The 27,371-nt window shown below is 39.5% G+C and overlaps 1 protein-coding gene across 1 annotated transcript in view; it reads left to right on the plus strand.

Moving 5' to 3' along the window:
- The first annotated feature begins 679 nt into the window (after positions 1 to 679).
- wdr11 (WD repeat domain 11) overlaps positions 680 to 27,371 on the plus strand; it is an 84,167-nt gene continuing 57,475 nt past the window's right edge. Inside the window, exons 1-7 of the mRNA XM_078413524.1 lie at positions 680 to 869; positions 10,893 to 11,004; positions 16,390 to 16,543; positions 18,695 to 18,868; positions 22,277 to 22,460; positions 24,379 to 24,544; positions 25,958 to 26,072. Of these exons, the coding sequence (XP_078269650.1) occupies positions 787 to 869; positions 10,893 to 11,004; positions 16,390 to 16,543; positions 18,695 to 18,868; positions 22,277 to 22,460; positions 24,379 to 24,544; positions 25,958 to 26,072 (988 nt within the window). The 5' untranslated portion in view covers positions 680 to 786. The remainder of the gene's footprint in view (positions 870 to 10,892; positions 11,005 to 16,389; positions 16,544 to 18,694; positions 18,869 to 22,276; positions 22,461 to 24,378; positions 24,545 to 25,957; positions 26,073 to 27,371) is intronic.

Consider the following 27,371-nt stretch of genomic DNA (forward strand, 5'->3'; position numbering starts at 1 on the left):
ATTGTCCTTGGGTAAAGGGAATATTGGTAGCAAAGTTTATTGAAATTTAGCGAGTTGATGATTTAGCGAGTATGATTTAGCGAGTTGATGATTTAGCGAGTATTTTGTCTTGTTCCATGGCAGTTGGTGCTCTGGGATGACGGAAGATTTGGTGGCGTGATTTTGTGAATCTCCTTGTAAATTGTAAATTGCAATAAGTCTTAGCCTGATTCTGCGGAGCTCTAGGGTATCCCATCCGAGAGAAGTCAGCATAATATTCACGCTTGACTTGCGCTTGTAGTCATTACATACAAAGCGGGCTGCTCGGTGTTGTATTTTCTCCAAGGTGGGTTGCCTGAGGATTTCCTCAAGGTGGGTTGCCTGATCCAACAGCATTTTGTGTTTTAATTTCAAATCACCGGCTTTTTAACTTTTCAATTGTGGTTTAGAATGAGAACCAATTTGATGGCAAGTTTTAAAATGTATATGGACTGAGGTTAAAAGACAGTATTTATTCACAAAATGCTGGAGTAACTCAGCAGGTCAGGCAGCATCTCGGGAGAGAAAGAATGGGTGACGTTTCGGGTCGAGACTTTTCTTCAGACTGAACAGACAGTAATCACTTGCAATGAGAGCCGGGTGGGGTGGGAACAGCGCCCGGGCGCCTGGTGGCCGGTGCGGGGATTGCCGCCGCGGTGAAGCGGACCCGACAGAGGCGGCCTGTTCCGGGCCGCTCGCTTCCTGTTTACATGGCAGCCCGGAAGCCGTGAGTGAAGGGGAGGTGAGGTGGTTGTTCAGGGCGCCGAGATGCTGTTCTCCGTTAACATCAAGCTCTCCGCCAGGACCTTGACGGGAACGTTCAGCGGACAGAACAGGGGGGCAGCGGACTGGTGAGTGGCGGCAGCGGGAGGGATAAGGGACAGGAACCCACCCTGTGCACGTTACTGGCCAGAGCCAGAGAGGCCGACCCACGGCGGGGTGACTTTCAATGCAAGAGCCCGGAGGTGCACAGCATCCAACCATCTCCCCCTGAACTGTCGGCTCTGCAGCCCACCTCGGACCGCCACTCGAGAGACCCGCTTTATGTTGCAAAGACAAGTACACGACAGTTGTGTGCGCTGTCCTTCCATCCTAACCTTCCTCCTAACCCTTCAAACTCAATTCAGCGGCCTGCGTTGGTCGCTGCCCATGCCATGCCATGCTCCAGAAAATTATTTGTATACATTTGCTGCTCAAAGTGTAACTGAAATCTCCTTGCCCGAGAGGAAGGGAATTAGGTACAAATGGAGCTTTAAATGCACTTTATGGGTTTCTCTATATGCCATTGATACAATATAAATCCTCGGCCACTGCACAATGTTTAGCGTTAACAATCATGATTTGTGCAACATGAGTGGAATTTAAAAAAAAAAAATTGTCAAGTCGAAACGGCAAGTTGCTACCAGATTTTTGTTAAACTTGACTATTTAGACATAAATTAAATCATTGCAGTGGTATAAAACACACACCTGCTTCAGGATATATTTAAAGTAGACACAAGATGCTGGAGTAACTCAGCAGCATCTCTGGAGAGAAGGAATGGGTGACGTTTTGGGTCGAGACCCTTCAGGTATGCACTCTGGTGCCATGAAAGTGTTTGTAAATTCAATGGAAAACACTCTTATTTATTTGTTGTCAACAGCCTATAAACTTGCTAAAATCCTTTTTATTGCAATAACCACTCTGGGGATTAAAAAGAGACGATCACTTTCCTGGACATTCCCAAACATTTTGGGATAACAAGTGTAGACGAAGGATTGACCATTTTTAACTGATCAGATAATGTACTTCTTTCGTGTCCATCATCTATGTTTCAAATGTTCGGGCAGGCTCTTGCACAGTGGGCAGCCTTCTCGTTTGCTGCTGCTAGATCTTTCAGGCAACATTGTTCACCAAGAAGTGGGCATCTTCGTAGGATTGTACAGATGTTTCACATTCCGTGTCTGTTGCATCTGCATAGCCCCATTTGCTCATATTGGTCTTGCATCGGCCCATCCCTGTATGAAGCCTACTGAGGGACTTTCAGGTCTTCCAGTCACACCTGTGACCAGGTGGTAGCTGTTCCTTGGTTGGGATTGGCAACCAAGTTGGATAATGTACTAATCTGGCTTTATTGTGTTCAATTTTGCACACCATGTGTGAAGAAGTATGCTGTGGCTTCAGGGAGAGTACAGAAGATATTTACCAGATTGATACTGGACCAAGGCTTTGGTTGTGTGCTGATCCTGAGGTTTTCCCTGCGAAGAGATTTGATGGAGGCATTCAATATCATGAATACCTTTGATTGGGGAAAATAAGAACATTTTTCTTTCAGAGGCAGAAAATAAATAGGTGGAGAACACGAGTTTAAGGTTATGGGCAAAGAAAGCAAATGCGACAAGAAGAATTTGTTCTTAAATGCAGTGAACTGTTTTGACTCGAATACACTGCTTGAAAAGATGGCAGACACAGAATCAAAACTGGGCCAGACTGCTCTATTGACTATCTGATGGTTGCTTGTAGTGTTGCTGGCTAACAATAGTGAACATGAGTCTGGATTTCCTTCCCAACACACTGGGGCACATCTGGCTGTTCACTCGGATCTAGACTCACCATGGTACAATAGTGCTGGGACAAGACATGAGGAAGTGTTGTCCAGAGACCAGTGGATACTCACAGGATGGTCATGGAACTAATGTCACTGGTAACCATGCAAACTTTTAAATTTATCACACCCATGGGATGATTGTACATGACAAGTCGGAGCGAATACGATTAGGACCTATATCTTTAAAAAGGGAATTTTATAAATTCAAGACAAGAAATATGGGAGCACAATCAAGGGAATGGATTTAACTGATGTAATAAAAAAGAACCATGCATATTTTTCTTTAGTTTGTAAAACAGCCGTTTACTCTACTCTGCTTTCTGGCACTTCTATGCCTGCTGCCAGGGTCTCCTCAATTCATGCACTTTAATTTTGCCTACAAGACTATTGTGTGATAATTTGTCAAATACCATTAAAAAAATTAATTAGCACGGCTGCACTACCTTTATCGACCTTCCCTATGGTACCTTCCCTATTGTTCCATAGCGTATCTTGCAGATTGCAGCTGGCTGCTTTGCTTCTGAACATTTTAACTGTGATAACACTTCAAGAAAACATTTTCATTGTTGTGAATTGCTTTGATCATCCTTGGTGCACAGTATTTTGGCAACTATAATCTAAATAGCACCTTTTCATAATATGGCACAATATGTTAGGTATATTCAGTTTAAAAATGCATCTGGAATAAGGTGGTGTTATTTGTAAAAGTAATCAACACAATTTTGGAATGATGTATCAACCCACCTGGTTATTCATATCCTTTTGGGAAGAAAGATTGGCTCCTTATCCAATTTGCATTCTGAAGTCACTTAAAAAAATTCTACTTTGTTTTTGTGCGGTTTGGGTTTAATTGACAAAGATAACATTAGATTCATGTTCTTAATTATGTCTTAGAATTTAGCAGTGAACTGTAAATTTGAATGTTGTGGTGAATGTACTCCCCAAAGCACAAAATGACAGGATTTAAATCTTGTGATAATGAGGAAATGATTTAATTCAAATCCAGGATGGGAGGTGTTGGAAGAATAATAAGTGTGTGATGTTCATGGACATCTGTTTAGTTATGATGTTATCATTATGATTGTATCTATCTGATGAAGTATACAACTTTTGATACATATCCCTTTTCCTTGCATAGCTATGACCCTTTCTTACTACCTCTGTCTTGCTTCAGTGCACTATAGACAATAGGTGCAGGAGGAGGCCATTCGGCCCTTCGAGCCAGCACCGCCATTCAGTGTGATCATGGCTGATCATTCTCAATCAGTACCCCGTTCCTGCCTTCTCCCCATACCCCCTGACTCCGCTATCCTTAAGAGCTCTATCCAGCTCTCTCTTGAATGCATTCAGAGAATTGACCTCCACTGCCTTCACAGGCAGAGAATTCCACAGATTCACAACTCTCTGACTGAAAAAGTTTTTCCTCATCTCAGTTCTAAATGGCCTACCCCTTATTCTTAAACTGTGGCCGCTTGTTCTGGACTCCCCCAACATTGGGAACATGTTTCCTGCCTCTAACGTGTCCAACCCCTTAATAATCTTATATGTTTCGATAAGATCTCCTCTCATCCTTCTAAATTCCAGTGTATACAAGTCTAGTCGCTGCAGTCTTTCAACATATGATAGTCCCGCCATTCCGGGGTTTAACCTAGTAAACCCACGCTGCATGCCCTCAATAGGCCACTCTTGGCCTATCGCCCTTGTTCTATTCTCTACAAACTTGAGGCATCCAAAAGTCTGCAGTTCGCATCCTAACTTGGATTAATTACAATTCATTGCGATGTATATACCGCCCTCTGCTTATAACTGAATTTAAAATATTCTTATCCTCATTTTTGTTTCCTTTCATTGCCACATCCCATCCTTTCCTTGTACTTTTCAGCCTTTTCATGTTTTGTGCATTCGTCCTGTCATTCTGGAAATTAATCTTTAATGCCAGCCATGTCTTTGACTGTTAAAGCCTTAAACACTGGAGTTCTCAATCCAAATCCCTCGCCCTTTCCTGCTTCGTAATTCTGTTTGCAACCAGACTCTTTGAGTTAAAGTTTGGTCATTTGTTCTGTTCTGTTGCTTTTGTGTCAAATTTTGACGCTGCTCTTACAAAATACTTTGGGATGCTTAATTACATTAATGGTGTTAGAAAAGCTGCTGAATTTGCAACTAATGGTATGCCATTGTTTGCTTCCCCTGTCTTTCCAGTAAATGGAGAGCATGGGTTTGTGAAATCTTGTCAAAGAAGCCTTCGTGAGTTGGTGCAGTGCATTTATTGAAGGAGCAGACTGCAGCCATGGTTCAAATTAAGCAGGTTGGATGTTAAATGTGGTGGATAAAATGCTAATCAAGCCATTTGGTTGGCCTTATTTGTCGACCTATTTGCTCGTAGTACTACTGGTACTTCATCCTGGCTGGTGTCTGAATCTCTTTTGCTGTTTGAGTGCACTTAGTCAGACCAGTGAAAAATATTCCTTTCACTTGTATGTGCATTGCTAGTGCAAGGAATTTGTGATTTTTTGAGATGAGGGCTCTTATGAATAAGAAGGATCAATCTTGCTCTTGTCACAATGTTTGTGATGGTCTAGTTAGGTGTTTTGGCATTTGGTATTGACTCTCAAGGGTGGTGTTTGGGCGCTGCTTTTGACGATGGCAGTTGTTTGACATGTATGTAATTTGCTACTTATCAGCCCCAGCTAGGAATGTTGTCTGGGCTATGCTACATAAATGTGCAACCTGCTTCATACCTGGATGATATGAATGGTTCAATGGTTCTTTATTGTCATGTGCAAAAGTGCAGTGAAATTCTTTTCTTGCATCCAGTCTTGTAGAGTATCGCCATACCTAAGCACTAATCCTGATTGCAAAGTGTACAGAAATAGTTCACTGAGCTTGCATGCGAGAGGTGCCAGGGTTTTGGTGCCATTTTCAAAGTCCAGTCCGCAGTCTAGGTCTTGTGAGTGGGCTCCTGATCCAGGCAAGCCCCAGGCTGCTGCAGGGTCTCCAGTCATTGCCTTCCTTGGACTTGCGGATTGACTAGCGAACCAACATCCCTCTCCTCGCGCGTCCATCTTTGTGTCCCATGGGTGCCTTCCGCAGCCGACCTCGAGGACAGTAGGCAGACCCCAATCCCTCTCCTACCAGCCTTGCTCCTGGCTTCCCCCCTACTGATCACGGTCTGCTGGGTCTTTGTGCGTCCGGCTGTGGGGCCGAGCAGGGGCCCGCTCGTTGCCTCCCCCTGCAGGGAGCTACTGCTGCCATGCAGTCTGCTGTGAGCTCTGAAACCAAACATTGCAATCGTTAGCAGATATTTGCCCTTGTGCTGAAGACAAACTACTACAAAGAATAACGCAAATAAAACTAAACCACTGGGCTGCGAGCTATCAAAATCTTATTAATGGGAACACCAAAAACCTAGACTGTGGACTGGACTTTGAAAACGCCAATCCTGCAAAGATCTTCTCAGTAACATGTCAAAAGGTTGTTTCCAGTCATGTGCGAGCTGATTTCTTGACTTGCCAACATCATCTTGGTCAAAACCTTAATGCACAAACCTATTTAATTGCCAACTTGGCAAAGAACTTTCACATTGTTTGGATAGTTTGTCAGAGGTGCAGACAGTGGAATATAGTTGAGCGTGATAAAATTGGGATTTGAGAAAAATCTTCTTGATCCTATCTTCATTAATTTACCTGTTGCAGATGCATCCATCATAATTGTTTCCTTTGGCTCAACCACTATCTCGCATGTGAGGCAAAGAACTCTGTTGTCGCAAAATGAAATAGTACAGTGGTTAATTGAACTTTTCTGTTTAACTGCTTTGACTAGTTTACAGGTAGGTGCTCATGTCATCTTGTGCAGATTTCCTGTGCTTGGGAGCAAACAAATTAAGGCATTCTGCTCCCAGTGCAAATCTTATGTACAACTGACCAAGTTCCATGGGCATAAAGAGGATGTTTATCTTTTGACAGTTTTGATGTTTTGTGCATTTGAAATTCATTTTATTTTCAGAAACTCAGGCAAAAAACGTCAAATTTACAGTAAGAGAAATGAACGTTGCACCAAATTTAATTCAGAGAAACATAGCTTATTTGTTGCTGGGTAAATAGTACAGAAACTGTTAATCGCTCACTGTGACACTATTTTATTCCTTGTTTATTGATAGGGGCTTGCCTGGTGTTCCATCTCTCTATGATAAGTAAGGCTTGATATTTTGCACAAGATTAACTTGACACCATTACCTGGGAAAAACTTTCTTTCTCCACCATTTTTCCCCCCTGATATCAATACACCCCACCATCTAATGGTTATTTATAAGTGATAGGTCGAATGGCCCAATTCTTCTCCTATCAAGTCTACTCTGCCACTCAATCGTGGCTGATCTATCTAAACCCATTCTCCTGCCTTCTCCCCATAACCCCTGGCACCCGTACTAATCAAGAATCTATCTATGCTGTAAAAATATCCATTGACATTATCCATTTTTACACCAAGATAGATTGTAAACACAAACATGTTCTTGAAAATCTGAGGCTGGATCTGTACTTTGGCCTGCTGATAAACCACTAGACTGGTAATTTAGAAAAAAAAGCAAAGAAGCATGTTTTGTTTAATTTCTCGCTTCAGTTTCCTCTGACAGTCCACACAAATGAGAATATTGTTGGAAAAGCTTGCAATTTTTTCGTTCTTTATGGGATGTGTTTGCTTATGTTTATACATTGTATTAAAATTTTATATATTCCATTGCTTTGATGCTTCAAACTCAGAGTTGATGTTTATTAATTGTAATTAACCAGGCAAGTCACATTGATTAAGCTTGCCAGCATGCCAAATATCGGGAGGACATAATGATTCATAGCTTAGAGATAAAAATGTTTTTTAAGCATAGTGTGACAGTTTTTTGTTTGATATTAACCCCGAATCTGATCAGGAATGTGGAGCATGATTATTGAATTTTATAGTTCACACTTAATTTATGCATTGGAAGACAATCAAAGCAGGATTCTGCCTTAATTGGGATGACAGCCAACCTTAAATTCCCACCAGATGTTAGAGCTTTTTCAACTCGCTGCCTCGTATCATGATAGATGAAAGTGTAAGTTAACTTAGATTTGAGAATATTTTAATTTTTACTAAAAAGTGATCCCAGGATAATTTTAAAGACGATAGCTTGACTTTTTAACCTAATATTTGTGGTTCTTTGTTGAGATCTAATGGGTTGGTATTAAGGGGAATCTAGTTTGAACCTGGAAGCAATTTCTGACAGTTTATTATGTAAATGATAAATTATTTTTCCTTTGTTCTGTCAAAGTGTGTAAATCAAGTAATTATCCAACTGGCAAATCAGCAGCACTGATTTAAAGGAAAGAGGCAATGTTCCTTTCAAGCTAATGTGAACGATCAGGACCATTTTTTGTCGGCCTGTCATTTGAGATACTCTTTTCCAATGTGCCCAACTCAAAACAAAAGTCAATGTGCGAAGGTGTGTTAAAGAGGCCACATGACTTGAATATTCCAGTTTCTGAACAATTTAATTCTCAGACACTTGGAAAGATGCTGCATTTGCAAATAACCTATTAAACAATAAAATAGCATAAATCAACTTGTGTAAAGTTATGAATTACATTATGGTAACGATTAAAAGTTAAAGTAAAATGCCAAATAGAGAAGCAGTTATTGCATGACAAATTCAGACATTTGGTGTATATTGGTACTAAGGGTGATAGTGAAATGCGACCTTTGCAAAAGTTAACAAAACTGAGGCAGCAGTTTCGGCTATCCCCGATTTGAAAGTGTTGCCATAATTACCAGCTCATGCAGTGTTAGCTTCATCAATATTATGATTGCAGATCAGTTTATTAGGTAAAATGTGCATAAAATAGTTATTGCTTGCAAACACTAGTTGCCACGTTACTTATTTTATCGTAAACATTTAAAACTAAAATTAGTTTAGGTGTTTTGGATAAGGAAGATTCAACAAGCATAATAAGCTGAATAAAGTTGACGGATAGTTCCAGCTGTCAGCAAGTTGTGGACTTCAGTGCAGTTAGATGTGAATATCAGAGACAAGCTCGGAGATCAAAAGCTACCTCATTTCATCTCCCGCTCCATTGTTGGAGGCAGAGCATTGACTTGCTGAGGAGAAGGGCTGGGCACCTTTCATCTAGCCTATGTGAAGGATGATTGGTGTTTAAAAGGGGTGGCCAATATTATGAAAGTGAGTTGGTTTACTTTTTTAATGTTTTACTTCATTAGTAATTTTAAAAAAAACTCAGTTTCTAACTTTCATACAGTTTAATTAGTAAAATCTATGTTTATGTTGTCATCCTTGCAGTTTGTAATTTTATGAACAAAGAATTGGGAAATTTGTAAAGAATGTTTACAACTCTATGATTTTGCCTGATGCATATACCTTATTTAGATAGGTGGATCAAAATTTATTTGCGCAAGTGGCCAATTATGCACTAGTCATTAATTGTGGGTGGAACTTAGTTTTGTCGGCTTAAGTTGCAGATGCCAAGATATTTGACCAGCCATGATTGAATGGCGGAGTAGTCTCTGGGCCGAATGGCTTAATTCTGTTCCCATGATTTATGAACATAAACACCTAGCTGCAAAGAGAATTTCTATCTTGTTGATGCAAAAATAAAATCACATAACTGTGGTATTTATAATATAACTTGCACAATGGAAGATGGTTATAATTGTTGGTGAGCACTCCGCCATCAACATGATGAAGTCGCTATTCATTAAAAATTCAGCTGGATCAGCCACATGAATACCTTGGTTCCATGTGCGAACAGGTATTTGATATCTTGCAGCAAATCACCAGATTGATTCCTGGGATGGCAGGACTTCCATATGAAGAAAGACTGGATAGACTCGGCTTGTACTCGCTGGAATTTAGAAGATTGAGGGGGGATCTTACAGAAACGTACAAAATTCTTAAGGGGTTGGACAGGCTAAATGCAGGAAGATTGTTCCCGATGTTGGGGAAGTCCAGAACAAGGGGTCACAGTTTAAGGGGGGGAAGCCTTTTAGGACCAAGATGAGAAAGTTTTTTTTCACACAGAGTGGTGAATCTGTGGAATTCTCTGCCACAGAAGGTAGTTGAGGCCAGTTCATTGGCTATATTTAAGAGGGAGTTAGATGTGGCCCTTGTGGCTAAAGGGATCGGGGGTATGGAGAGAAGGCAGGTATGGGATACTGAGTTGGATGATCAGCCATGATCATATTGAATGGCGGTGCAGGCTCGAAGGGCCGAATGGCCTACTCCTGCACCTATTTTCTATGTTTCTAAATTCCTCAGAATTTTTATATCTACAAGGCACAACCTAGGAGTGCGATTAAAATACTTTTCATTTGCTTGGATGATTGCTAGAACAATTCTGATGAAGCTCAACATCACTCAGCATAATCCAGGCAAAATGACTGGCACCCAATTTGCTACCCTAAATGTTCACACCTGCCATTGGCACACTATGACCATCTATATAATGTTTAAACCAGCATCTGCAGTTCCTTCCTACATAATGTACTATACCTGCCTATCTATGCTTCACCAACGTCCATAACCTGCAGCATCAAGAAGAAAGAACTTAACTACTAACAGTGCAGTCTACCATCCTGGTTTGAAATTATATCATAGTTGCTTTATCATAGATGAATCTAAATCCTGGCACACCATTCCCTTATCAGAAGGACTCTAATGCTTTAGGAATGTGGTTCACCACGAGAATATTGAGACCAATTAAGATCTTCGTCAGTAAACTCAAGAATAAACTAAATGGCTTCTCAAGCCGACTCCACCATTCAGTACGATTATGCCTATTGTGATCTTGGCCTCAGCTCTGCTTTCCTGGCTGTTATCCAGAACTGTAGATTGTAGAACTTGGCCTGGAGTATATTCAGTGATTTAAGCGAATGGGAGAAAAAATTCCTCTCTGTCTCAACTTAACTTGGTAATGATTTATTCTGAAATGTGAACTCCAATTGTGGATTCTCCCACAAGGGGAAACAGAGTTTCTGTTCAATCTTAGCCCCATCAACATATGTTTCAAATGGGTAAAATGCTAATCTTTCTAGCAATGGCCCCACCTTGCCAATGGATAACAAAAATTAATCGTATTAAGTCATAACATTAAATTGATAGCTTGATTTGAAGCTGTAATTTTAAAAAACAAAACATTATGTTGCTGTTACCTGTTCGGAAACTGTATTGCTGTAATGTTCTGGGAAAGTGTAATATAACACGTTATTTTCTGACATTAAATACATAACTATTGTTTTCTTCCAGGGGTTGGCAAGGATTAATTGCCCTTGGCTGTCATTCACTTGTTTTGATAATTGATCCAAGGACTTCGCAAACCATTCAGGTGCTGGAACGGCATAGAGCAAATGTTGTGAAGGTAATCCTAATTAGTCACTTTGTGGCACATGTTAAATTGGCACATTCATAATACATTTTTAAAAAAGAAGCAGAAGTATGTGATTTTGCCCCTATTCTGCCATTTAATAAGCTCTCAGCTGATTTTTTTTTTTTTGGCTTGGCACTATTTTCTTATCGTAATTCTCTGATCCCTTTCAATATCTAAGGTTCAATTCACTTCCTCCTTGCGAATTCGAATGATTGCACTTCCACAACTGATTTGGATTCCAAACATTCTTCACCCTCTGGGTGGTTAACCGTATACTTTGAGATGGCGACCCCAGGTTTTACACACACCAGCCAGAGCAAACATCAGCTCTGCACTGATCCTATCTAGCCCTGTAAAAAATTAATTCTATTCTCAGCAGCATTGTCACTTTTCCATCTCAGATAAAACTTGATCCATCAGCAAGAGGATTAGCTAAATTGAAATGCTGCTTCTCAACTGTTAAGTGCACTCGTGGTACAATGCAATACACCACTTCAGCAGCAAACTGTTTGCTTTGCACAGATTGATCCTGCAAACTGAGCATAGCATTAGTAATTTCTTTAACATAGAAGGCTTGCTTCTCAACTGTCATATCATCCACCAACATTTCCGTCACCTACAACAGGACCCCACCACTGGCCATATCTTCCCATCCCCTCCCCTCTCTGCATTCCGCAGAGACCGTTCCCTCCGCAACTCCCTGGTCCACTCGTCCCTTCCTACCCAAACCACCCTAACCCCGGGCACTTTCCCTTGCAACCGCACGAGATGCAACACCTGTCCCTTTACCTCCCCCCTCAACTCCATCAAAGGACCCAAACATTCTTTCCAGGTGAGACAGAGGTTCACCTGCACCTCCTCCAACCTCATCTATTGCATCCGCTGCTCTAGATGTCAACTCATCTATATCGGCGAAACCAAGCGCAGGCTCGGCGATCGCTTCGCTGAACACCTGCGCTCGGTCCGCATTAATGCCACTGATCTCCCGGTGGCCCAGCACTTCAACTCCCCCTCCCATTCCCAGTCTGACCTCTCTGTCATGGGCCTCCTCCAGTGCCATAGTGAGGCCCGCCGGAAATTGGAGGAGCAGCACCTCATATTTCGCCTGGGCAGTTTGCGGCCCGGTGGTATGAACGTCGACTTCTCCAACTTCAGATAGCTCCTCTGTCCCTCCCTTCCCCTCCTCCTTCCCAGATCTCCCTCTATCTTCCTGTCTCCACCTATATCCTTCCTTTGTCCCACCCCCGACATCAGTCTGAAGAAGGGTCTCGACCCGAAACGTCACCCATTCCTTCTCTCCCGAGATGCTGCCTGACCTGCTGAGTTACTCCAGCATTTTGTGAATAAAAGGCTTGCTTCTTTAATATTTCCATTTATCTATTTTGATATTTCCAAAAAAAGTAATTATTTCACTTTTGCCAGTAATAAGAAGCTCCGATTGAAATTCATTTTTGGTTAAATGGAGCTTTTGGCAAAAACTAGGAGAGATTAAACAAAATAACATTTATTCCCTGAAAGTTTTTTGGGTTGTCCTGAGTATTGAGGTCAGAACATTTGAAGTCAAGAGAAAAGCACCAAAATGAATAACTCAGTAGCTCACCCACAATGCAGAATGTTTTGAACAAAGGTAAGCAGAATAGCTGTTCAGAGTGGCAGAAGGTGGTCCTACAAGGATCAATAGTTGGATCATTGTTTAGAATTATAATAATGTCTTAAAAATTGGAATCAAAACACACATTCTAAAATTATGGACAAGACCAAGCTGTTTCATGGGGCAGATAAGGATTGTTAATGCTGAGGAGGATTGCAACAAAGAACAAGAAATGATTAGTCCTTCTGCACAATGGGCATACAATGGACAGTTTGGAAGAAAGATACAGTAGATCTATGTTAGTTGAAAAATAGTTTAATTGGTGTGGCTAAGCAAAGCGTATAGTAGTTGATTTACTAATGTCAAAACCATATTTTTGCTATAATGCCAATGACTCTTGAGGGTACATCTTCAGACACAAGGAAATGCAAATGCTGGAATGTTGAGTAAAACACAAAGTGCTTGAATAACTCAACGGGTCAGGCAGCAAATCTGAGGACATGGATAGGTGGTGTTTTGGATCAGGGGAGAAAGCTAAAACAGGTGGGGGTGAGACGAGTGATTGGTGGAAACAGGTGAAGGGCGGTTTTGATAGACAGGTCGTGAACCAAGGGTAGAGCTAAAAAGGAAACAAAAGTCTGTCAGATAAGGAAAGAGGAGAGAGATATAGATCCAGCAGGAGGGATAAAGATGGAAAGGGATGGGAGTATGTAGGGAATGGGTGTGTAACAGGGTGAAGGGGGTATAGGCAAGAGAGGGGTGGGAAAGAGGGAGGGGGTGTTACCTAAAATTGGAGGTATTATTCCTCGTATCGGAGTATGAGGTGCCGTTCTTCTAGTTTGCTTGTGACCTCACTCTGGCAATGGAGGTGGCCCAGTTCAGAAAGGTTGATGGGGAAGGGGAGTTAACAGGTTAGCAACCAGGAGATCCAGCAGGACCTAGTAGACCAAGCGCAAGTGTTGGGCAAAACGGTCATCACGCTTGGCCTCGCCAATGTAAAGGACTAAAGACTATTTTGCAGAGCCCGTTTTCACTCTGCACATGGACATTTCAGTAGAATGTAATCATATAATGCATTTTACTTAGCCTTTTTGATTTACAAAGTTTTGCATAACAAAACATTTGCCAGGAACGTATCTCTTTTGTAAATTAATTGAATGCTTGTGCTCAAACACAAATGACTAAAAATAGGTTAATAATGCCATTTAAAAAAAAGAAAATAGCAAACCAAGCATTATTCTTCATTTCTAATGGGAATAAACTGAAAAGTAGGGGAACTAGGCCATTGTTGTATTGAATTATGTTTAGAGCAGTTTTAGAATAATCTGCATAGCATTATTCTAGCATTATAAATTAAAGGTACAGAGAAGCAGTCATAAAGATTATGTAAGAAAGACAATTACATCTGTCTGGAAACTGCAGAGGTTAGGTCACTTTAGAAAGAAAGTCTAATAATAATAATAATAATAATGCATTACATTTATATAGCGCTTTTCATACACTCAAAGACGCTTTACAGGGATTTAATGGGTGATTCATTTGTTTTTAGAGTCATACAGGCAATTTGGCCCAATTTGCCCACGCTGACCAACATGCCCCACCTATACGGCCTACCTTTGGCCCATATAGCTCTAAACCTAACCTATCCAATTACCTGTCCAAATGTTTTTCAAATGTTGCGGTAGTACTTACATCAACTGCCTCCTCTGACAGATTGTTCCACATAACCATCACCCTTTGTGTGTAAAAAAAAAAGTTGCCGCTGAGACTCCTATAAATCTTTTCCCCCCTCGCCTTAAATCTATACCCACTGGTTCTTGATTCATCTACTCTGGGTAAAATATTCTGTGCATTCACACTATCTTATTCCCCTTATAATTTTATATACCTCTATAAAATCACCCCTCATCCTCCTGCGCTCCTGGGAATAAATGAGATAATGTTCAGTAAGTTTTAATCACTTAACACATTCTCTGAAAAGGAACTTTGGCATTGCAGAGCCATTGATATTTTCATTGTAGGGTGGTGTTGATGTTCAACGTGGCCTAATGTGTGCTTGTGCCAACATGCAGATGTAACAAAATTCGAAAGACAAACAACATATTAGCCTTTATCACGAGTGTAGTTAATTACACAAGGACGTCTTATTGTAATTATACAAGGTCTTGATGAGGCCTCAACTGAAGTAACGTGTGCAGTTTTGATCTCCATATTCAAGGCTATTTAAGCAACACATGATATCAGAATAATGCTATTTCTGTTTGTGTTCTGGATTGAACAAAGAATGACTTGTTTTCCATAGACAAGACCACAAGGGCTCCTTTTTTATCCGCAATATGTGATGTGGATATGTAGCTGATAACTGAGCATTGTTTGTCTCTTGAAACTGAGGGAGAACAAAATGTGAAAAATGTAATAGGATCGCATATTTAGAAACAAAATTCCGGAAACATTCAGCAGGATGGGGAGGATCTCTAGAAAGTGAAGCAGATTTAATATTTTAGGTTAAAAGACCTTCATGAGACCTGACAAAAAGATCTGAAATCTTAAGTCAACGACCTTTTGTTTAGTTATCAGGAGGAGATTTTGACCTGAACCATTAATACTTGTTTCTCTTTCTACACATACTGCCTGATCTAGAAACATAGAACATAGAAAATAGGTGCAGGAGTAGGCCATTCGGCCCTTCGAGCCAGCACCGCCATTTAATATGATCATGGTTGATCACCCAAAATCAATAAAATCAGAAATTAGTTGAGTATTTCAAGGAGTTTGATTTTTCTTTTTTTGTTTAGGATTTAGAGCTCGGCATTTTTAAAAATTTGATTGCAAGTTATTGGTTTGCAGGTATAGATTCCTCCTATTTGCCTTCCCCGTGTCTTTATTTAATTCAATGTTGTGTTTCCTTGATTGTCTTTGGAAGCTGATGGTTATTTGCACTCGTAGGGTACACGTTAAATCTCCTAGATGTGTTATTTTTGGGTAGGATTTTACTTTACCTTATGTAATAGGTGTGTCAAGAGCTACTAGGCCACTTGCATGAACAATACATGTGAATTGTTTGTCATGTAAGAGAAATTGACTGATAAACTTGGAAGATAACCTTTCAAGTGGAAAGCAGCATTTTTTGTTTTAAAATGTTCCTGCTTGTGTTATCTGAGCTTTTATGTCTCTAACTAGTAGTCACATCTTGCAAAGGAACATAAAATATTGCTGATAATATTGCTTAAAAATAGCCTTTTTATAAAGTCCTACAGAAATGCCCATCTAGGTTTAATTTCATTCTTGGAACTGTGCATTATTTCAAGAATATTGTCGATTTAGCTGGAGGATGCTGATATCACCAGAGGCTAATTACATGCTTTCAAAATGAACATAAGCTCTAGCCTGCAAGTATTAAGCCCTATGGACCCTCACAGTATTTTTCTCCATGCATGTTGATAACCTGAATTTGTATGGCATGCTGTTAGTAAGGTTTGAAGATCTGGCATTAGTGAAAATACTTTTAAGTCCAATCGTGCTTCCGAATGGGGATTATAGTATATAGGTAGGTTGTTTCTTGTGGAATATTTTCTCTGTGATTTAAATGGACAATAGTTATGCGATGTTTGTGTTTTTGTCCTGCACTCTGGGGTGTTCATTATGGGCACCACTGACAGCTGATAAGTCTGGATTAAATTCTGGTGAATGATTGGACTTCCAAAAAAATCACACATTACTTCAATAACACCATTTTAACAGTACCTTGTTTCATCCAACTTTAAGGTCTATTTTAATTTCCACAGGTGAAATGGGCCAGAGAAAATTATCACCATAACATTGGTTCTCCCTATTCTCTGCGCTTGGCATCTGCGGATACCACAGGCAAGATCATTGTTTGGGATGTTGCTACAGGGGAAGCTCGATGCGAGATTCAGGAATACACCAAACCCATTCAAGGTAAAGGCTGTATTTTGGTACATGCTTCTGTGGCTGGTATGTTCTCTGACTCGGTGACATTCTTAACGTTTAAGTCCCATTCCAAAGGATTGAGCACAGAAAAGGATTGGTAGCACAGTGGTGCAGCTGGTAAAGCTATTGGCTCACAACGCCAGAGACCCAAGTTTGAGCCTGACCTCGGGTGCTGTCCACGTGGGATTTGCACATTCATTCTGTGACCATGTAGGTTTCCTCCCATGTCCCAAAGGCATACAGGTTTGTAAGTTAATTGGCCACTGTAAATTGCCTCTAATGTGTAGGGAGTGGATGAGAAAGTATGATAACAGAACTAGTGTAAATGGGTAGTCAATGGTCAGCATGGACTCGTTGGCACAGCGGTAGAGTTGCTGACCCACAGCGTCAGAGTCCTGACCACTACTGCTATCAGTAGGGAGTTTGTGCGTTCTCATCGTGACCGTGTGGATTTTCTCCATGTGCTCCAGTTTCCTCCCACATTCCAAAGACCTGCAGGGTTGTAGGTTAATTGGCTTCTGTAAATTGTCCCTTGTGTGTAGTATAGAACTAGTGTACGAGTCGAAGGTATTTATTCACAAAATGCTGGAGTAACTCATCAGGTCAGGCAGCATCTCAGGAGAGAAGGAATGGGTGACGTTTCAGTCTGAAGAAGGGTCTCGACCCGAAACGTCACCCATTCCTTCTCTCCTGAGATGCTGCCTGACCTGCTGAGTTACTCCAGCATTTTGTGAATAAATACCTTCGATTTGTACCAGCATCTGCAGTTATTTTGTTATACTAGTGTACGAGTGATCGGCGGTCGCCCTGGACTCGTTGGACAGAAGAACCTTTTGCCATGCTGTATCTCTTAAACTAAACTAAAAACTAACATGTTAAAGTAGAATGAAAGTGTGTTGGATATATATTGGGGTAACATCCAGTAGGTCAGAAAATCTGCTATTCTGGAACCACCTAAATTCCAAGGGCACTGGAGTATCAGTGTTTTACTGTATAAGGTTTAAAATCTCTCTCTCTCGCGCTCTCTCTCTCTCTCTCTCTCTCTCTCTCTCTCTCTCTCTCTCTCTCTCTCTGGCATACAGGTGTTTTAGTATTTTTAAATGTGTAATTCCAATGTAAGCAAAACAGTAAACTATTGCCAGAAAGAACTGTTCTAGTTCAGGGCTTTCCTGAGTAATGGCAGATTTGTTATTATGTTTGTGGTCTGAGTGGGAGTCCAGAGCAAATGTATCATTGCTATTCCCTTGAGATAACTTTAAGCATCTTGTGTTAGGTAAAATTCATTTCTAAACAATGTTGGAAAAGCTGTATTTCTTCTTCAGGCAGATGCTGTTTAATTTTAATTTACCATTTTTTAATTGCCAATTTTTTTCTTCCATAATGTTCTGTTCATTTTTTTTGTGGGTTGGCATTGAGAGGGAATTTATGTTTGGATCTATTATTAACCAATGAGCTCATATTTGCTTTAATTATTGGTTTACAAACTAATATTCAAAGCAAATCACCTTTTAAAATAATTCAAATATACAAATGCAATGCCATTAAATTTCTCCCTTGGAAAACTATTTGGTTTAAAACTGTTAGAATTAGTAAACAATGCTGTGTTTACCAAACAGCACACTACAAAATCTTGGGATGGTTGAAGAGAAAACCAAGGAACTGCAGATGCTGGAATTTTGAGCAACACACAAAGTGCTGGAGGATCTCAGTGGGTCAGGCAGCATCTATGGAGGGAATGGACAGGCGGTGTTTGAAGTCAGTACTCTTCTTCAGACTAAAGACCCTTCAGATTAATCCGAGACATCGCCTGTCCATTCCTTCCACAGATGCTGGCTGACCCACTGAGTTCCTCCAACATATTGTGTTTTGTGCAGGGCGATTGAACTTGCTCAGACTTGATTAACATTGTAATTTTATTATCAGCAGAAGGGAATGATCATTGATTGACCTGATCTGGAGTTTAAACCAGATCTTAACGTTTGGATGGTATATTAAATAATTTTTGCAACTGTAGCCCTGGAATATTAGACTTTTTCAGATGAAATTATTAAATTATGTATTACTGGAAAGCTTAAATTCCTGTGCTCAATGCAGAGAAATGTTGTTACTGATATTTGCACTTTCCTACTTTATTAATAGACATGGAATGGCTATGGAACCAGGATGCCTCTCGGGACCTGCTATTAGCTGTTCATCCACCGAACTATATTGTTCTTTGGAATGCAGATACTGGTACAAAATTATGGAAGAAAAGTTATGCAGAAAATATACTCTCTTTTTCATTTGATCCCTTTGAGATATCTAATCTGGCACGTAAGTTGATTTAACTTGATCCGTAATGTTGCGTGTGCAATGAGCACAGCTCATTTGTCAGGCCAAAATTAAAACTTAATGGGATGCTATAAATGGGTTAATCTTCTGTTACTGCTACAATGATTTCTGTAAAGCAACTACCATTGCATGTTATCTGCTGCAGTCTTGACATTTAGGGTAACTAAGACCCGGTGAAATACATTTTTAACTCTGGCTATAGGGGGAATCACTATCTTGGACCTCAGAAGAATTATGCTGTACATTTACATTAACATAAAACTTTAACACATTTTAACACTGTTTCCAAGATTTATTTTGAATACTTTAAGTATTTGGAGCATTAACTTTTTGGATTTAAAAAAAAAAACCTCGTGGGGTCAGCAATGATGGAACGTAAAACCTATAAATTCATGAGTTTAGAATATAAAAAACAGAATAAAAAGTCCAGCGTTTTGAAAAATGGAAGCTTGGAAATGTAACTTTGTCAGGTTAATTCTAGACAACATCAGCCAAACCCTTGTGCTTGGAGGCCCTAGCCATATTCTGAGCCAGGGCAATCTCTTCCCATCCTCCCCAGTCAAATTTCTAAAACTTTAGAAGCTGATGTTTATGATATAATGCTTTCATGTTGTCGTAAAGCAAGTGTGAGTGTTGTCATTTTCTTTGCAATTGCAGATTCAGATTATTGAACAGGTAATGTTGGCAAAAAAGGTGAAATTAGAGTAATTTATGTTCTTCTTCAAAGCACTTTCTCTGTTAAGAATGAAGTTGATAGAATATTTAATTCAGGATCTTAACACCCTCAAGTTAACTCTAGGTCGAAACTGCATATCATTGACAGTTCCCAATTCCACTTGCATTCTCCCTGTTGCATCCCTGTAACAATTCCCATTCCCATGACCAATCCCATATCTTTTCCTGGTGCTGCAACTGTACTAGCATTAGTGCTACATCAGCACTTGAAAGCTGATGAGTAGTGTACTTCAAGAGATCTCAGACTGAATCAGAACAGTATGTTTACTTTATACTTCCTTAGTCCCCATTCAATGGGTAGCAGAAGACAGTTAAATAATTTGTCCATGGACAGTGAAATCCACAATAGGCCTCTTTAGGTATTGCAAAGAGTAAGGCTACAAATGTTTGGCTATGAAATGGTATATTAGAGAATTAAAGCCTATAGCTAGTTTGGCTCACAGCCAATCCCATATTATTTATAAGGTTATAAGAACAAGTGTGCTCCTGAAGTTCCTAAAATAGCCCAAACTTCAAGATTGCACAGTAGAGATTTGTGCACTTGTATAAATACATGCAGGTGGATCTTTGTCTTGGCAGAGATCAATTACTGACATAGTCATGTGTAATCTTTGGAAAAGGTGCTTTTTATTTACAATGCAGATGGCAGTTTGCAAGTGTTTGAAGCCGTAGCTTTAAAATCTTATTGGGGAACCAAGTAACTATTTGCTATATTTTGCAGGAAACTAAGTAGGAAGAAAATATTGATATGAAAATGGTAAATAAATTACTGAGAAATGCAAGTTCTGTAGAACAGAGACTTGACCACAAGCATTGCTGAATCTCGTTCTGAGGAACACAAGACAAATGAACTGTCACATTTGGGAGATAATATGAGAATAATGATCAGGATATCATAAGGGTTAGATTAGTCACAGAGCAGTGTTAGAAAATATTAACTAACAGAGAGATAATTTAAGTGAAGAAATTAAGGAAAGCCAGCAAGGATTTGTTAGAACAAATTCGATTTGACCTGATTGATTTTTGTTTTGTTCCATTTACAGAGTAGATGAAAGCAGTGTAGTTGATTATATAATGTGAGTAAATCCAGGAACCAACTTGACACAACATGCTGCAATAAACAGAATGATAAATAGCCAGGAGATAAAGACGCTTTGTATATAAAGACGCTTTGATGGTATTTGATAAAGAACCATGCATGATAGGCTAGGACCATTGGTCTTTTTAAATGTTAATGACTTGCTCTTTTAGGATACAGGCCATAATGTAATAATATTTCAATGAAAAATACATGAATGTGGTACTAAACAGGCTGAAGGCTCAACATATGAGGATACCTATTTAAGGTCATTGGCAAAAGAAGCAGCAGTAACATAAGAATTTTTAATACAAATTTAACGGGGCATTGAGTACAGGAGTTGCAACTGCACAAGACGTTGGTGAGACCACACATGGGGTATTGTGTGTAGTTCTGGTCATCCAGTTGAAGGAAAGATGTAATTTAGGCTGGAAAAGTTGCAAATAGAATTCACAAGGATGTTACCAGGACTGGAGGACCTGAATTACAAGGGCATGCTGGATAGGCTGGGATGTTTATGCCTGGGGTTTAGGAAGTTGAGTGGCGATCTTAGACATGTATCAAATCATGAAAGCTATAGGTAAAGTGGGTGGTCAGTCTTTTTCTCAGACTAAGGGTCTAATACTGGAGGGCAAAATTTCAAGGTGAGAGGGAAAGATTTAAAAGGGACTGGAGGAGCAACCTTTTTACACAGAAGGTGGTGGGTGTTTGGAGCAAACTGCCAGAGGAAGCAATTAGATTGTTTAAAAGATATTTGTACAGGTTCATGAATAGAAAAGGCTCAGATGGTAGCAGGGTGGCACAGCAGTTAAGTTGCTGCCTTATAGTGCCAGAGACCTGGGTTTGATCCTGACTACAGGTGGTGTTTGCACTTTCTCCCTGCGATTGCGTGGGTTTTCCCCTGGGTGCTTCAGTTTCCTCTCATACTCCAAAGACGTAGTTTAATTGTCTTAAACATCATAAATTGTCCCTAGTGTGTGGGATGGTGCTAGTGTACGGGGTTTGCTGGACAGCAAACCCTTGGTGGACTGAAGGGCCCGTTTCCACACTGTATCTCTAAACTAAACTAGGGTTATGAGGCAAAAGCAAGTAAATAAAATAAGCTCAGATGGACTTCTTGGTATGAACAGGTTGGGCTGTAAGGGCAATTTTCTGTACGCCACCTTTGCATCATATATACCTGCTGATTCGATTATAAGCTATCAATAAGAAATACATATCCTTCAGCTCACAATGTCTATGCTGGCAATGATGTACTAATGTGACAGTAAATTATTTAGGTAGAGGACTCGAGTGGGGTAATAGCAAGTTCTTTTGAAGAGCTGAATGCTCTCTTGCTTTTGTTGTAAATTTTTCATGATTCTGTGGTGAACAAAAATTAACTTTGAGAATTGATGTGGGCATTTTTCTTATGCAGATCTCTTGGTAGGTTGCTGGTCATTTTTGGGGGGTAAAACATCTTGGGTTCAAGGGAGACAATAATTGTAAGATAACTTTTTTAGCTTTTTTTTTTTGTCATGTAAAGCTTTCAAGTTTTTTTAAAGCAGGAAAATGTTCTCTGTTATTTCCTATTTCAGTACTGACCAGTGAGGGCATAGTGTTTATCTCAGATTTTTCACCATCCAAACCTCCCAGCAGCTCGGGAAAGAAGGTTTATATATCAAGTCCCCATTCAAGTCCTGCCCACACAAAACCAGCAGCTACTGGTGCCAAGAAAGCTTTAAACAAAGTGAAAATCCTCATCACTAACGAAAAACCAAAGTAAGTTCAATTTTAAGGTAATCATTTTACATTTCACAAGCTCTGTCTTTTCATTTTGTATTTTGGGATTAATATTTAATTACTGAATATTCTCTTGATTAATGTTAACTTTTAGTTTCATTTACTATTGTCACACATACTGAGGTATAGTGAAAACTTTTTGTTTGCATGCTATCCAGTCAAAGAAAAGACTATACATGAGACAATCAAGCTGTCCACAGTACACAGATAATGGAAAAGAGTGGAACGATTGTAATGGCTGATAGCAGATCCTCAACTGGGACTAGCATGCAAAGGTGGCCTCGCTCTGGTGCTGCAAAGTGCATCTGCAATGTATTTATCCATTCCCCAACTTATCTAAATTATAATGGAGTCTATTTGCATCCTGCTTGCACTCCACCACCTCTTCCCCATGGCTTTGTGTCATTTGCAAATTTGAAGTATAATTTTGCTATTTATAGTTATGTATAATTTGTGGTATGAATATCACAAAATATAATAAGCATTACCAAACCTTTATTTATCTGACATTGCATTTAATGATCCTCGTGTTCCATCAATTAAAAAAACTTTCCCTAATTAATCCTCCAACTTTCCCCAGTCAGGAATGTTTAGCAATATAGACATTTCTACAACAACTGGTTTATTATTTGAAAATGTACATTTTGATTGTTCCATCAATCAGAAGCATGTCATTGAATTATTTTAACAATATGTCATAGCTGTATATTTGAAAGAATATTGTTTCCCCTTTGTTGAATTGTTGTTCATTTTGTAAAGGGTTCTTGATTTTGGCTGAAATATTTTATCAAGGCAGAAACATTTTAGTGACAGTAATCCAAAATTTTAAATTGCAGTATATTTTTTTAAATTATAACATTTCACAGATAACCAAGCTGTTTAGCTTGCCTATCAATATGGGTCCTTGGTGGTAAAAACATTTTTTCATATGGCCCATTGCTCAAATGAGCACTAAACATTTCATCTTAAGAATTATTTTAATTAGTTTGATAAATATTATAAAAGAAAATTAGGAAAAGTGTATAATTGCCATTGTTGTCAGTCCAGACAGTGAATTTGATTGATGTGTGAACTGATATTTTAAATTTCAATTGTGTGTGCTGGAAAATGGCATTAGTACAGATAGTACATCATTGCCAGCATAGACATTGTGAGCTGAAGGATATGTATCTCAGTATTATGTCTTGCTCATTATTATGAGTTGCTTAAAATGCTGGATTGTTAAATGACAAAGAATGTTTGACTTGTGTTCAACATTTTGTGTTAATGTTATATTGACAGCTGAATAGCTTGCATTTACTTTGGCCCTTTGATATTTATGGAGACAACCCATATTTATCAAAGGCAGGTATTTCTTTGACATGTCAGTTTGTGAGTTGTCTGAGCATAGGCAGACACCATTTGCATCATGGAGAGCAATGATATTGAGTAAATAATTTCCAAAAAATCTTCCTTTGTATTTGGTGTTTCTGTTACGCAAACAAAATTTCGATTTAGTATTTCAGCTAAAAGGCAACACTTCTGAAGGTACTGTTTTCTCTCAGTATTGCACAGAAGCCGTGTCTCAATTGATTGTTAATCCTGGGGTTGAATTTAGATGCTAGTGTTAAACACAAACCAGAGCACCACCTACCCACATCTACAGTATGTTCAGTTCCATTAACTTCAATGGAGCAAAACATTGGGAGAGTGTACAAGGAATAAATGATACCTCGGCTCCCATGCAGATCTAATGTCCAAACATGTACTACCCTCAGGATTGCTGGACATCTGAGGTTTCTGGCCTGAAATGGAATATTTTATTTCAGTGCCAGGCACCCACTTTCATTATCCTTTATTATTTGATAATTAAAAAAGCTTCTGGATTTATATATTTTAATGTTCATCTGGTTTTCAGCGCCGAGTCTGTAACTTTGAATGACTGCCTGCAGTTATCTTATTTGCCATCAAAGAGGAACCATATGCTGCTGTTGTACCCCAGAGAAATCCTGATTCTTGACCTGGAGGTAAACCAAACTGTGGGCATAGTGGCAATTGAAAGGACAGGAGCACCTTTTCTACAGGTAAACATTTTACAGAGGCACTGCCTTTCTCTGACACTGCCACATTCTGTATATAGTAGAGCATTTAAATGGTGCAATTGTGGCATTAGTTCATTCGTGACATTGTTATTGAAGTTGGAATTAGTGGTGTTTGGAAATCCGAGGAACGTTAGTTCCTGCATTTTCAATTCTGGTGTTAGAAATCAGAGCTGCATAAGAACGCAGAGAAGGATTGAAGAATTATTTAGTTTCAGTATTTCCACATGAGATTGGTTGAAATGTGTCCTCTTTGGGAATGTCTGAATTTATTCACTGCACTCTGGCCAGGTTATGGATTACCTTTCGCCTCCAGCTTGCTTGGAGCAGCGCTTTTGTAATCAGTGCCGAAACATCCGTGCAGTAATCTGTGATGTAACATTCATGTTGTAACCAGTGACATAGGAATGAGTTTTTTTCTGAGGAGATAAAGTAAATATTTCTAGTTTGTTATCCTAGCTTTGTGTAGTTTGGCATGAGAGTGAGACAGATGAGAAGGTTAAATGCATGGTTCAGAGAGTATAGTAAGATGAGAAATTTGTGGGGCACTGATACAGTTACTAATGAAAGTATTGCTTTACTGTTTCCATATAATCCAAAACTAATTTGAGGCGTTTCCACAAACACGTTGCAAGAAAATTTTACAACATTAATTGCTGAGTTGGGTGGTTGTCCTTCAAAAAGAATCTGTTGGATGAGCCTGCATTCTCTGGAGTTTAGAATACTGCAAAGCCATTGTGGTGGCGCAGTGGTACAGTTGGTTACAGCGCCAGAGACCTGGGTTCGATCCTGATCACGAGTGTTTGTTTCTATGGAGTTTGTACATTCTCCCCGTGGCCTGTGTGAGTTTTCTCTGAGATCTCTGGTTTCCTCCCACACTCCAACGATGTACAGGTTTGTAGGTTAAATGTTTTGGTATAATTGTAAATTGTCTCTAGTGTGTATAGGATAGTATAAGTGTGCGGGGCCGAGTCGGCGCGGACTGAATGGGCGTTCAATCGTTGCACGCATTCAATGCCTGTATCCTGAATCAAGAGAGATAGAGCATCGGTGGTGAAGTAGGTATGGATAGGGAAACAGTGCAGAAGACTCTAGTAGAGTAAGACTTCTGCTCAAATTTCTTGTATGCTTATTTTCATCATCACATCTCACTGGTTATAATCTGAGTGCCTGTAATAATTGTAAAATCTGGCTGTCTCCTGTTGACAGATACTACAATAAAGATAATGAGAAATACAAGACACAAGTGAGGTCACTATTTTTCATTTTGTTATTTACCATCCAGCAAGTTTATGCCAGTAATGTCTGTGAAAACGTACTTCAAGCATTTTCTTGTGTTTAAATGCACCATTCTTCAGAGAAGTAGAACGTTTTAAGTTGTTTAGCTTTGTGCCCTAGGTCATTCCTTGTCGTCAACGAGATGCTTTGTTCTGTCTACACGAAAACGGTTGTATAACATTAAGAATACGTCGATCGAATTCAAGTTCACTGACGCTCCCCACTGAAGAGCCGGGTGAGCATGTCTGCTAATCCTTGTTATTAGGCGACAAAATGCTAATTATTTACCGTTGAATGAAGTTACCAGCAAATCCGGGTGTAAAGCTGAAAATTATGAAAAATAAATATGTTTACATATTGTGGGGGTGACATAATTATTAGCACATTTTCCTTGGAGATTCCAGGTTCAAGTCCCACTCCAAAGATTTACTGAGCGAATGCTGCTCTGCTGGAGCTAAAGCTTCCAGCTGAATCACTAAATTAAAGTTGTCTCAAGTGTCCCTATATAATATAACCAATATAGTACAGTAATATTTTTCTGGAATCGGCGTTTATCTGCTCATCATCACAATGCTGTTTTGTGAGCTTGACATGAATAAACTGGCCTCCTATTTCTTACATTCGGACAATATGGGTACTGGTTTATTATTGTCACTTGTACCAAGACACAATATAAAACTTTGTGTTATTCAGTCAAGTCATACTAAGCACGAGTACAATCAAACTATACGCAAGTACAACAGGTAGTGCAAAGGGGGAAATACCAGAGTGTAGGATATAGTGTTACAATATGTCGTATAGCTCCAGAGTGCAATTTAAAAAAAGTCTGCATTGAGGCTGGTTGTGAGATTGGGACTACACCATAGATTATGGGAGGATCTTTCAGAGTCTGCTGACAGAAGAAGGTGTTCCTGAAACTGTCGGTATGTGCTTTCAAGCTTTTGTATTGAGGGGAGAAGAGGAAATGACCGGGATAAAAATGGTCCTTGACTATTTTGGCTGTTTTCCTGAGACAGCATAAAGTGTAGGAGGAGTTGTAAATGTCCTTAGTGGCTGTAAAGCAATTTGGGATGTTTTGGAAGCAACATGAAAGACATTGTGCTTTTTTTTTTGTGAACTTGTGCTCAATTTTTCAGCTAATGCCTCCGGGTAGAAAGTATGTTAACCATTCTTTCATTATAGAAGTTCATCAAAAATCACAAAATATGTATCCAATACAGTATTTTCATTTTCTATTCTAGGCAACTGATGACTGCAAATGTCACCAATCATTTTCCCTTGCCTCTTCTAAATTTTATGTCTTAACTAATTTGAGCCGACCCTCTCATCTTGCAACCGCTTTGTCATTAAGATTGTCAAAATGCAGTCATTAGCTCAATTACTGCACTAATAATCCCCCAATAGCGGTTTAGTTTTATAGTCTCAATAGATAATTTTGGAATACATTGTTGTACTATTATTAATGATTTGAAGAGATACTACTTTATTTTCTGAAAATCATTTCCTTTAGAAGAGTTTTTGCAAAAAGAAATTA

The sequence above is a fragment of the Rhinoraja longicauda genome, chromosome 16, assembly GCF_053455715.1.
Source record: "Rhinoraja longicauda isolate Sanriku21f chromosome 16, sRhiLon1.1, whole genome shotgun sequence".
NCBI classification, from domain to species: Eukaryota; Metazoa; Chordata; class Chondrichthyes; order Rajiformes; family Arhynchobatidae; genus Rhinoraja; species Rhinoraja longicauda.